At 42.0% G+C, this 13,845-nt stretch overlaps 1 protein-coding gene across 2 annotated transcripts; it reads left to right on the top strand.

Moving 5' to 3' along the window:
- Positions 1–1,930: 1,930 nt before the first annotated feature.
- Positions 1,931–2,893, top strand: si:dkey-248g15.3 (uncharacterized). 2 transcript variants are annotated; one of them, XM_060933013.1, is made up of 4 exons: positions 1,931–2,069; positions 2,263–2,307; positions 2,427–2,440; positions 2,549–2,893. In XM_060933013.1, the coding sequence occupies exons 1-4, from the start codon at positions 1,958–1,960 to the stop codon at positions 2,720–2,722; spliced, it is 345 nt and encodes a 114-aa protein (XP_060788996.1). In that variant the 5' UTR covers positions 1,931–1,957; the 3' UTR covers positions 2,723–2,893. The 2 variants fall into 2 exon arrangements, 1 of the variants encoding a protein (XP_060788996.1); XR_009655600.1 differs by having other exon boundaries at positions 2,055–2,069; positions 2,247–2,307.
- Positions 2,894–13,845: the final 10,952 nt, after the last annotated feature.

Below are 13,845 nucleotides of genomic sequence, written 5' to 3'. Positions count from 1 at the left end.
GAAATCTGACTACACCAGAATTATCAATTTATTACAAATGGTTCCAGAGTAAATCGCAAAAATATAGGTTTTCATGAGCAATATCAAATGATGTGAAAATTCTGGGTAGAGCTGTCCCACTCAAGTTTCATGTTGATCCAAGCCATTGTCGAGATATGGCCTCACTTCCTGGGTGGCACGTATAATGTATAATTTATACATAATAAGAATTTAGTCAGGTGGCATGGTGGTGCCGTGGTTAGCACTGTTGCCTCACAGCAAGAAGGTTCTGGGTTCATGTCCAGTGGCTGACAGGGGCCTTTCTGTGTGGAGTTTGCATGTTCTCCCCGTGTCTGCATGGGTTTCCTCCGGGTGCTCCGGTTTCCCCCACAGTCCAAAGACATGCAGGTTAGGTTAACTGGTGGCTCTAAATTGACCGTAGGTGTGAATGTGAGTGTGAATGGTTGTTTGTCTCTATGTGTCAGCCCTGCGATGATCTGGCGACTTGTCCAGGGTGTATCCTGCCTCTCGCCCATAGTCAGCTGGGATAGGCTCCAGCTTGCCAGCAACCCTGCACAGGATAAGCGGTTACGGATAATGGATGGATGGATGGAATTTGACCCAATGGTGGAACTAAAGGGATTGAGGGACGGAGTCCAAAACTGGTGAAATGACTATACCCAATCTGTGAACCCAGTTTTTCCAACTTTTTATGAGACAGTTCTAAAGGATGGTGTAGACTACAGGCATAGAATAATAATAATAGAAGAACACAAACAAAAAACAACAGCACCATCAGTGCTTGACGCCTAATAAACTAAGATTGAGCTTGAGAGCCATATTCATTCTTAATTATAGTGCTTGCATTTTAAAGCACTATATTGTTCTTCCTAGGCTTTTTATTACTCCCTTTTTTGTTCTAAGTGATTTTCTGTGAATAATTCCTAAAGAACTGCTTAATGTAGAAACTCCGTTCAAACTTTGTAAGTCTTGTAAATGACACTTAAGCCATGTTATTTTTATTTTTCAACACTTTTTATATTTTTCAAGATATTAAAGAAAGACTAAAATTCCCATTGAAATGAATGGTGCAATCGTCATGACTTTAACCTTCTATGACTGTCAATTGTCACTGCTGCAGTCTCAACAGTTATCTATTTCTTCATTTCTGTTTTGTAATATCTTTATCAACTTCCCCATCTCCTTCATGTCTTTTTGTCTAAACTCTCACTCTCTCCTGACTTTTCTGATTCTTTCATTTGTTTTTCTTTCTCTCTCTTTCACCCACACTATTTATCTCCAACCCCAAGTCAGGAAAAGTTGGGACGGTATGTTGAAATCTCATCTCATCTCATTATCTCTAGCTGCTTTATCCTTCTACAGGGTCGCAGGCAAGCTGGAGCCTATCCCAGCTGACTATGGGCGAAAGGCGGGGTACACCCTGGACAAGTCGCCAGGTCATCACAGGGCTGACACATAGACACAGACAACCATTCACACTCACATTCACACCTACGGTCAATTTAGAGTCACCAGTTAACCTAACCTGCATGTCTTTGGACTGTGGGGGAAACCAGAGCACCCGGAGGAAACCCACGTGGACACGGGGAGAACATGCAAACTCCACACAGAAAGGCCCTCGCCGGCCCTGGGGCTCGAACCCTGACCTTCTTGCTGTGAGGCGACAGCGCTAACCACTACACCACCGTGCCGCCCGGTATGTTGAAATTAAAACTGAAAACAATGGTTTGTAAAAGGTCTTTGACCTTGATTACACTCAAAATGTTTTACCTCATGAATTCCCCCCACCCAAAATAAACACTTCTTTCAATTTTCCCTTATTTTTCTCCTCCTTTCTCTTCCACATTTAACTTTGCAACATTAACACTTTAATATCGAAAACAATCGTCTCCAGTAGTTTTTGTAATTGGCATTCCAGGATAGGGCTGTCCTTAACCTTTCTCTCCTCTTGCTTAACATGTTCTACCAGTCTGTCCCACTCTATATCCGTCTATCTCTTGGGTGTGGCTGCCTTATAAATTCAGACAGAGCAGAGAGTTGCTTCAGAGGTGGACTCGTCAAGGCAAAAGGTAGGACGTGATACGAGAATTATTTTTAATGATGATTGTTGAGAAAGAGATGTTTTAAAATATTGTTTATTTGCGATGTACGAATATATGTGGACTGTGGAACTATGCACCGATTAAAGTTACAGAAAAAATTGAATTTAAGGAACAAAATGCATGCTTCTTACTTTAGTTTAACAGTCTCTTTTTCATGCAGTTTCAGTGCTATTATTCCTGAGAACAATGGGAGACAGAAACCCAGGTAAATATATTTCCAGACTATATAAACATTTATCTAGTTTCTATAATCCTTTCTAAAAGAAGCTTTTGTTTAATCAATCAAAAAAAAAACTGCTCTGTTTTCTCTTTTTGCATGTAAAGATCAAGAGCCTCAGGTAAACAGCTTCACTTCTTTCTGACATATGTGCTAATGATATGCATGCATACATATAATATACATATGTAACTATAGCATATGAAGCTCATGTATATTTCTGCTGCAGTGCGGTGACAATAAAGAGTGCGAGAAGGCTAAGGGCAAAGGAAAAGGCCATGGACCAGATCATGGCCATGGACCAGATCATGGCCATGGACCAGATCATGGCCATAGACCAGATCATTGCCAGGGTAAAGGACCTGGACGTGGAAAGGAGGGCAAAGGCAAGCCATCTGATTGAAACCATTACATGACATGAAGTTGAATGAAGAGACCGCTGAAGTCTGTCTGATGCCGTTTTTTTTTTCTCTTTTCTCAAACATGACTAATAAAACATGTATCAGTAAGCCACATATATTTGTTTTCAGTTAAGTGATAATAAAGTACTGGCATTAAAGAACAGCTCTTACAACTGTTGTCTCCTTGGGTTTTGAAATTCACACATATCTTCAATCTCAATCTCCGGATGTAAAACAAAATGAAGTAGCTGTGGCAAGATGTGCAACTTTACAGAGCAAAGAAGGTGGGAATGCCAAAACAATGTCAAATCTTGAATTTTGGAAATACAGTGGTGCTTGAAAGTTTGTGAACCCTTTAGAATTTTCTATATTTCTGCATAAATATGACCTAAAACATCATCAGATTTTCACACAACTCCTAAAAGTAGATAAAGCATTTTGCAAAGAGGGCCAGATTTGGTGAGGTGAAAATGTGTGGGGGCCGACCATTCAGCCTGACATTCTTTGAACCATTAACATAACCATTAACAGGGATTTGCTAATATAGGGCATTATTTTAAATGCCTGAATAATGTGAAAAATTATGAGAAAATGAATGCAATCTAAAAAAATACATAAAAAAGTCATAAAAGAGCACAGTGTGGTTGTTTGTATGAGTGTATTTATAATAACTGTTTGAATTAACTGTGTGTACACATGAATATTCTGAGAATATCTTAAAGGCACAGGAAATAACGTGACTCCTACAGTGCGTTTGTGGGTGTGTCTTTGGGAAGGGAAGTTGCTGCTGAAGTTGAATCATCTATTACTATGTGTGCAGTGTAATAATTCAGGCCTGCTGGAAATGTTTTTTCAAGACTGTTATAATCTATTTTTGATCATAGATACATTGCTCTTGGCCTCTTATGGTAATGTTATTGTTTTTGATCGGTGTTTTCCAGAGAGATATTCATGTGGAACAGATTCAAATAACTGCTGAAATATTATTATAACTTCCATGACTTAATTCCTCAAAACTCACAGGGTAGCCCTTCACCCTGAAGGACAATGAACCCCAATGGCAATTGTTCAGACCTTCAGTACCAAAGACTTGAATACTGCAGGGGCGCAGATAGGATTTTTGAACTGGGGGGGACTGAGCTGTCAGCAAATGATTCCATTTTGTGTATATATGTATGTGTGCGTATATATATATATATATATATATATATATATATATATATATATATATATAACCGTTCAAAAGTTTGGGGTCACTTTGAAATGTCCTTATTTTTGAAAGAAAAGCACTGTTCTTTTCAATGAAGATCACTTTAAACTAATCAGAAATCCACTCTATACATTGCTAATGTGGTAAATGACTATTCTAGCTGCAAATGTCTGGTTTTTGGTGCAATATCTCCATAGGTGTATAGAGGCCCATTTCCAGCAACTCTCACTCCAGTGTTCTAATGGTACAATGTGTTTGCTCATTGCCTCAGAAGGCGAATGGATGATTAGAAAACCCTTGTACAATCATGTTAGCACAGCTGAAAACAGTTGAGCTCTTTAGAGAAGCTATAAAACTGACCTTCCTTTGAGCAGATTGAGTTTCTGGAGCATCACATTTGTGGGGTCGATTAAATGCTCAAACTGGCCAGAAAAATGTCTCGACTATATTTTCTATTCATTTTACAACTTATGGTGGTAAATAAAAGTGTGACTTTTCATGGAAAACACAAAATTGTCTGGGTGACCCCAAACTTTTGAACGGTAGTGTGTATACATGTTATTTCACCTTCCTCACTGCCATCACCAGGAACTACCTGCAGGCCAGGACAATGATAACATTTTAACATAGCCTATGGAAATCCAAAGTTTACACATTATCATCACGCACAGAAATTGCAAAACTGCAAAACTAGTTTTAAAACCGCTAAGTTCCAACTGTTAAACATAGCGAGAGGCTGGGCTACGTGTGTGTGTGTAAAGTGTAAACCAGTGCATCCTGACTTTCTAACTATGCCTGTGTGTTGCGTGAGCGGCAGTCAGTCAACAATTCTTTGCAAAGTTTCCTTATGAAACAATATGCTCACTGAAATTATGGCAGGGAACGCCAGATTAAACATTAAAACTGCCTTCTGAGCACTGTATCTACAGGCTGCCACCGAAAGAAGGAGGCTACCAGAAAGGCAGCTCTACTCCGTACGATTTTACTTTCACTACGACATTACTTTGAACAGACTATCAAAAAATTGCAAGCTGATATGATAAAGTAAGGCACAGTTTACTTACAGTTGTTTTTTTTTTTTAAAAAACGATGCAATCGTTTTCTGCCTTTTGGCACCCTTCATCATGCCGTGTTGGGGTCCTGAACTAGGAGGAGCTGTCCCCGATATGCCTGTCAAACTTGTTGTGGGTAACCATAGCAACCAAGCTCGAGCTCGCAACCTGTGCAGTCTGCGCAGTTGCAACTATGTATGTACTGCTGTGCACCTCAATAAACCAAATGGTAATTAGTCTTTTGATTTTTCCGTGAGGTTTGCTGTATGCAAAGAAAGACAGCATAGACGTTTTTTCCTCCCTATAAGTGGGGGGGACCGAACGAGGTGAATTTAAATCTGGGTGGGATGAATCCCCCCCGTCCCCCCCTCTATCTGTGCCCGTGGAATACTGGTCAGGGGTGGGTTTCCCAAAAGCCTCTTAACGCTAAGAGCATCTTAACTAGGAGAGAGAGAGAGCGTTCATTGTGCTGCTCGCTTGACCATTTAACGATGATGTTTATGCTACGATGCTTTTGGGAAACTCGGCACAGGTCAGTTTCTGCTCTGAACTTAAACACAAGCTGGAAGGCAAAAGCTCCAAAACAAGCAACTGTTCTATTAAAGCTGTTAGAGGTGTCTTGATGTCATTTTTCATTTTCAATAAGATACACACACCGATCAGACATAACATTATGACCACTGACAGGTGACGTGAATAACATTGATTATCTCCTTATAGTGACAAGGGGTGGGATATATTAGGCAGCAAGAGAACAGTCAGTTCTTGAAGTTGATGTGTTGGAAGCAGGAAAAATGGGTAAGTGTAAGGATCTGAGCGACTTTGACAAGGGACAAATTGTGATGGCTGGATGACTGGGTCTGAGCAGCTCCAAAATGGCACATCTTATAGGGTGTTCCCACTATGCAGTGATTTGTGCCTACCAAAAGTGGTCCAAGGAAGGACAACTGATGAACCGGTGACAGGGTCATGGGTATTGAAGGCTCATTGTTTCATATGGGGCACGAAGGCTAGCCCGTATTGTCCAATCCCAGAGAAGAGCTACTGTAGCACAAACTGCTGAAAAAGGTAATGCTGGTTAAAACAGAAAGGTGTCAGCATTAACTTTTTCAGCAGTTTGTGCTACAGTAGCTCTTCTCTGGGATTGGACCATATAGGCTAGCCTTCAATACCCATGTCCATTTTCCTGCTTCCAACACATCAACTTCAAGAATTGACTATTCTCTGTGTGCCTAATATATCCCACCCCTTGACAGGTGCTATTGTAATGAGATAAATCAATGTTATGTCAGTGGATATATCACCTGTCAGTGGTCATAATGTTTTGACTGATCGGTGTATATCGCTGCTGGGATACTGATCAGACACTGACTCTTTGCAAGCCTTTCCTTCTAATGTTGCCTGTATTCACATGAAGGGTATGTGTGTGATGTCAGTCAATATCACATGCACTCACAGAATAGAATAAAGTGATTGGACAGAAAATGCTCCAAAATTGTTTGATCCTGGGATTTCAAGCCATTATCAGTCCTGATACTGATATTGATACTCAGTGGATCAGTGCAGCCTTAGTCTGTGTTAGTTCTGGTTTCACTGTGTGTATCACGCCGCTCATAAAATTACACTTCCTCGTTTAACATGATAACTACAATGGAGTGAGTGACATCATCAGCAGACATGCCAAACAATACTTTTATAATTTTTGGCTTAAAATATGAAAGCTTGTCATATGAAGATGAAAAAGAAAAAGGGATGCCAATTATACCAGAAGCACCTTTAAAGGGAATGTACAAATCAATGTAAGTTAGCTAGCCAGCTAGCCAATGTGTTCCAAAGTGAGTTTGGTTTCTTTGGAGTCTATTTTCGCGAGCAGAGTAAAACTCATCTCATCTCATTATCTGTAGCCGCTTTATCCTGTTCTACAGGGTCGCAGGCAAGCTGGAGTCTATCCCAGCTGACTACGGGCGAAAGGCGGGGTACACCCTGGACAAGTCGCCAGGTTATCACAGGGCTGACACATAGACACAGACAACCATTCACACTCACATTCACATCTACGGTCAATTTAGAGTCACCAGTTAACCTAACCTGCATGTCTTTGGACTGTGGGGGAAACCGGAGCACCCGGAGGAAACCCACGCGGACACGGGGAGAACATACAAACTCCGCACAGAAAGGCCCTCGCCGGCCACGGGGCTTGAACCCGGACCTTCTTGCTGTGAGGCGACAGTGCTAACCACTACACCACCATGCCGCCCCAGAGTAAAACTAAAAAGTACATTTGGTCATACTGTGTCCTAAATTTCACTTATTTGATATTAATTTCTTATTTATAGAACTGCTGTATAAAAGCAATATCAATATCACATTCCTGCAGTTATACTGTATCCACTCACCAGCCACTTTATTAGAAACACTCATCCACTTGCTGTTTTATGCAGTTCTCTAATCAGCCAATCCCTTGGCAGCAGCACAATGCATAAAATCATGCAGATAAAAACCAAGAACTTCAGTTAATGTTGACTTTAGACATCAGAACGGGAAAACTTGTGATCTCAGAGTGTGACTTTCACCATGGCATGGGTGTTGGTGCCAGATGGACTGGTTTGAGTATTTCACAAACTGCTGATCTCCTGGGGTTTTCACACACAACAGTCTCTAGAGTTTATACAGACTGGTGCAACAAACAAAAAACACTGAGTGAGCGACAGTTCTGTGGGTGGAAACAAACATCTTGTTGATAAGAGAGGTCAGCGGAAAATGGGCAGATTGGTTTGAGCTGGCAGGAAGGATATAGTAGCTCATATAATCACTCTTTACAGTCATGGTGAGCAGAAAAGCATCTCAGCATGCAACAGCAGAAGACCACATTGGGTTCTACTCCTGCCAGTCAAGAACAGGAATCTTAGAATCAAGAACAAGTTCCTATTAAAGTGGACGGTGAGTCCATCCATCCATCCATCCATCCATCCATCCATCCATCGTCCGTAACTGCTTATACTGTGCAGAGTTGTGGGTAAGCCGGAGCCTATCCCAACTTACTATAGGCGAGAGGCGGGGTACACCCTGGACAAGTTACCAGACCATCACAGGGCTGACACACAGAGACAAACAACTGTTCACACTCACATTCGCACCTACGGTCAATTTAGAGTCACCAGTTAACCTAACCTGCATGTCTTTGGACTGTGGGGGAAACCAGAGCACCCGGAGGAAACCCACGCAGACACGGGGAGAACATGCAAACTCTGCACAGAAAGGCCCCCGTCGGCCACTCGAACCCAGAAGTGGCTGGTGAGTGTAGATACATAAACTGTAATTACTTCTAGCGAAACCCCACTCTTGCTCTTGCAATATTGCTTAATTATAATATTTTAAGAAATTATAATATTTAGTCTTTGTGCTGTGCAAGCAAAGTGCTCCTGAAGCTGTTGGAGATGAAAGCATTCGATATTGAAAATGGCTGATGAAGTAATTGTTGTTGTCATCAAAACATGACATTCGTTCCATGGGGTTCTTTTAGCAACAGCTACTGACACAAAAGGATCATATATTCATTGTTGTTGAAGCAGATCACCAACAGAAAAGAGAAATCCTTCATTCCAAACAGTCAGCCAGTCTCATCTGGGTTTCTCTGATGTAGAACTTATTGCGTCTCTTGCAGGAAATACAATAAACAACTCCTACGCTAATACATGAGGAGTGATGGATGACAAAACCTGATCCCTTAGGGATTCCTGATTGGCTGTCTTAATAAATTATTCATACATTTTCACCAGAATGGTTTGCCAACCAAATATTTGTTATCTTATACTGTCTAAAACGGTACACTAACATTGTCCGAAATCACTCGGCTGTTTTTGTCAGGATAAATGAATGCCCACAGAGAGTTGAGTATAATGTTCTGTCAGACATTATACAAGCAACTATAAAAAGGCTGCTGCTTTTATCTACAATATATAATAAACCGCTGATGTAGCAGAGGAACTCTTTCATACAATATGTACTTAGAGTTAAAAGTGTATGAGAGTGGTTTATCCAGTGCATACGTAAAGATAAATAAAAGCTTCTGAAACCTTTCAGTTCCATTTTAGTGAAAAGCTTCATGTTAGTTGTGAATAAAACTGGGTACATACTAGTATGGTATTGTTAATACCTTTCTGACATTTTAATTAAATTTCATTGACTGAAATTTCATCTGTGCTGTATGTCGAGCATGTATAGCATATTTGATAATAAAGTTGATTTGACTTGATTATTTGGAATCAGTTGCATTAACATTATCTTATTATCTCTCATTATCTCTAGCCGCTTTATCCTGTTCTACAGGGCCACAGGCGAGCTGGAGCCTATCCCAGCTGACTATGGGCGAAAGGCGGGGTACACCCTGGACAAGTCGCCAAGTCATCACAGGGCTGACACATAGGCCCTGTCCACATGGCAACGGATTCAGGTGAATCTGATACAATTGTTTATCGTTTAGGCCTGGCGTCCACACGGCACCGGTGTTTTGGGTGCCCCAAAACGCAATCTTTTGAGAACGGGTTCCAGAGTGGAAAGATTTGGCAACGGTGCCGTTGCGAAGTCGTCTGGATGAGTAGAACGGATTTGTTTACGATGACGTCACAACCACATGACTGTCAGTGCTTCACGCCGGGTAGAAGTGTAACGAACTCGATGCGAGTTGTCAACAAATCCTATAACTTGGTTCATGAAACGCGCTTACAAAATATTTTCACTGTGAATATTTATTGTGTAATGGTGCAAAGTGAGAGAGAGAGAGAGAGAGAGAGAGAGAGAGAGAAAATAGCCCTTAGGGCAGAGTCAATCCCGCCAGCAAAAATAGGGAAAAAAAGGAGCGATCTCACCTCTTCAGATGTTGGTTTAAGTCCTACAATACATTCCTCAAAAAGGGCGTAGAAGAACAAATTAATCCATCAACGTGTAGCATTCAATTTATTCCGGACCATTAAAGACGCCGCCTTCCACGTAGAATCATACATCATCCTCGCCGCCATATTGGATAGGTCAAAGCGGAGAATAAAGATGCCTCATTCATGTGCTGCGTTTAACTGTACCAACAGGTTTACCGTCCAAACGAGATCACATGGGATTACCTTTCACAGGTGAGACTGGAAAAATACTTTTCATTGTATTTGGTCATTATAATGTAATTTTACGAACAGATTTTTCTGACTTTGTGGCTAATATGAAGTCTCGCGCGTAATAGTTTACGCGCATGCGTCCTTACTTCTTCTATTGTTCTGGTGTCTCCGAAGGGACCGTCTTACAGCGCCCCTAGAGGTGTGGCATGTGTATTGCATCGTTTTCAGCAAGCGTTGCGTTGCCATATGGACCTGATATTTTACTGATCGTTGCCCATTTGGACGCGATATTTTTTTAAATAACATCTTGTTGCCGTTGTCGTGTGGATGTAGCCATAGACACAGACAACCATTCACACTCACATTCACACCTACGGTCAATTTAGAGTCACCAGTTAGCCTAACCTGCATGTCTTTGGACTGTGGGGGAAACCGGAGCACCCGGAGGAAACCCACGCGGACACAGGGAGAACATGCAAACTCCACACAGAAAGGCCCTCGCCGGCCACGGGGCTCGAACCCGGACCTTCTTGCTGTGAGGTGACAGCGCTAACCACTACACCACCGTGCCGCCCGCATTAACATTATGCATCAGATCATTCATTCATTCATTCATTCATTCATTCATTGCCTATACTGCTTATCCTTTGAGGGTTGTGCGTGAGCTGAAGCCAATCCCAACTGACATTGGGCTAGAGGCGGAGTTCACACTGGACAGGTCACCAATCAATCACGGGGCTAATACAGAGAGACAGTCAACCATTCACACTCACATTCACACCTATGGGCAATTTAGAGAAACGAGTTAACCTAATCCATGTGTGGGACAAAAACTCCACACAGAAAAGCTCCAGTCAGCTGCAAGATTTGAACTCAGAACCTTCCTGCTGTGAGGTGACAGCGCTAGCCACTGCATCACCATGCTGTCCAGCAGATCATTCAGTTACATTAAAAGTATAAATACAGTGCCTTGCAAAAGTATTCATCCCCCTTGGTGTTTGTCCTGTTTTGTCACATTACAAGCTGGAATTAAAATGGATTTTTGGAGGGTTAGCACCATTTGATTTACACAACATGCCTATCACTTTAAAGGTGCACATTGTTTTTTGTTGTGACACAAACAATAATTAAGATGAAAAAAACAGAAATCTGGAGTGTGCATAAGTATTCACCCCTTTTGTATGAAACCCCTAAATAAGAGCCGGTCCAACCAATTCACTTCATAACTCACATAATTAGTTGATTAAGAGCCACCTGTGTGCAATCAAAGTATCACATGATCTGTCACATGATGTCCGTATAAATCAACTTGTTCTGGAAGGACCCTGACTCTGCAACACTATTAAGCAAGCAACATGAGAACCAAGGAGCCTCCAGACTGGTCAGAGACAAACTTGTGGAGAAGTATAGATCAGGGTTGGGTTATAAAAAATATCCCAAACTTTGAATATCCCAGGGAGCACCATTAAATCCATTATAGCAAAATGGAAAGAATATGGCACCACTACAAACCTGGAAAGAGAAGGCCGCCCACCAAAACTCACAGACCGGGCAAGGAGGGCATTAATCAGAGATGCAACAAAGACACCAAAGATAACACTGAAGGAGCTGCAGAGATCCATGGAGGAGATGGGAGTATCTGTCCATAGAGCCACTTTAAGCTGTACACCCCACAGAGTGGGGCTTGATGGAAGAGTGGCCATAAAAAAAGCCATTACTTAAGAAAACACATTTGGAGTTTGCCCAACAGCATGTGGCAAACTCCCCAAACACATGGAAGAGCACTCTCTGGTCAAATGAGACAAAAATTGAACTTTCTTGCCATCATGGGAAATGCCACGTGTGGCGCAAACCCAACACCCTGAGAACACCATTCCTACAGTGAAGCATGGTGGTGGCAGCATCATGCTGTGGGGATGTTTTTCATCTGCAGGGACAGGAAAGCTGGTCAGGACTGAAGGAAAGATAGATGGCACTAAATACAGGGCAATTCTGGAGAAAAACCTGTTTGAGTCAGCCAGAGGTTTGAGACTGGGACAAAGGTTTACGGTCCAGCAGGACAATGACCCTAAACAGACTGCTAAAGCTACACTGGAGTGGTTTAAAGGGAAACATTTAAATGTCTTGGAATGGCCTAGTCAAAGCCCAGACCTCAATCCAATTGAGAATCTGTGGCATAACTTGAAGATTGCTGTACACCAATGCAACCCATCTAACTTGAAGCAGTTGGAGCAGTTTTGCCTTGAGGAATGGGCAAAAATCCCAGTGGCTAGATGTGCTAAGCTAATAGAGACATATCCCAAGAGACTTGCAGCTGTAATTGTAACAAAAAGGTGGCTCTACAAAATATTGACTTTGGGGGGGGGAATACTTATGCACACTCCAGAATTCTGTTTTCCTCTTCATTATTGTTTGTGTCACACACACAAAAAAACAATGTGCACCTTTAAAGTGGTAGGCTTGTTGTGTAAATCAAATGGTGCTAACCCCCCAAAAATCCATTTTAATTCCAGCTTGTAATGCGACAAAATAGGACAAACACCTAGGGGGATGAATACTTTTGTAAGGCAATGAGTCAGATATTTACTTAATGAAACCAACACACACATTCAGTCTTCATTTGTACATATTTCTGCCTTTGCTTTTAGGTTAGAAGAAGATTGTTTCTGAGAGTTTTTTTCTGCTACAGATTGTTGGACATCTCAGTTGCAGGCAAGAATGATCAATTAATTCACTCCAGAGAAGCGTGTTGTGAATGCTGTTGTCCTTTCTGAAGGAGCTCAATGGAGATTCTTTCAAAACTAGAGCAGTCTGAGGATGGAGGATTCTGAAGTTTAAATATAATTTAGCCAGTTTTGGGGGGCATTGGCTAACACTTTTTTCTTAGGAATTCCAGACTTGCAAATGTTATACAGTTGCTACTAGAGCGGCAGCTACAGTTATCGACAGTGCATAATTATCGACACCTTTTCAGATTCACCAATAAAAAACAATTTTACAAAAGGTGAGTTCCAGTTAGGGCGGCACGGTGGTGTAGTGGTTAGCGCTGTCGCCTCGCAGCAAGAAGGTCCGGGTTCGAGCCCCGTGGCCGGCGAGGGTCTTTCTGTGTGGAGTTTGCATGTTCTCCCCGTGTCCGCGTGGGTTTCCTCCGGGTGCTCCGGTTTCCCCCACAGTCCAAAGACATGCAGGTTAGGCTAACTGGTGACTCTAAATTGACCGTGAGTGTGAATGGTTGTCTGTGTCTATGTGTCAGCCCTGTGATGACCTGGCGACTTGTCCAGGGTGTACCCCGCCTTTCGCCCGTAGTCAGCTGGGATAGGCTCCAGCTTGCCTGCGACCCTGTAGAAGGATAAAGTGGCTAGAGATAATGAGATGAGTTTCAGTTACAACAGTTATTATTGGTTAATTAATCAACCGGAAGACCCCCCCCCCACCCTTTGATCTTGTCATCTGATGACACTGCTCGTTACCTGAGCTGGAATTTTTTAGCACAATCAGCAATTTGAGGAAAACCCGGACGTTATCATCGCAGCTGAGCATGGTGGAAAAATCATGGACATGTTTTTACTGATCAAATTCACCAATATTTCATGATCTCCTTGTTGAAACCTACTTTGTTTCTTACTCTTTCATTTGACAGTCGCCATTTTGTATCTAAACATGCGTTTGAGAAGTCACGTGAGGTGTTGATAATAGTGATCGCTTTCACCGGTGTCCACCATTATCGACACCCTGTGGAATTAAGTGACATTTACAAC

This window comes from Neoarius graeffei, chromosome 11 (genome assembly GCF_027579695.1).
Source record: "Neoarius graeffei isolate fNeoGra1 chromosome 11, fNeoGra1.pri, whole genome shotgun sequence".
In the NCBI taxonomy this organism is placed as follows: domain Eukaryota; kingdom Metazoa; phylum Chordata; class Actinopteri; order Siluriformes; family Ariidae; genus Neoarius; species Neoarius graeffei.
The sequence above is the reverse complement of the archived record's forward strand: the minus strand, read 5'-3'. Positions and strand labels throughout refer to the sequence as shown.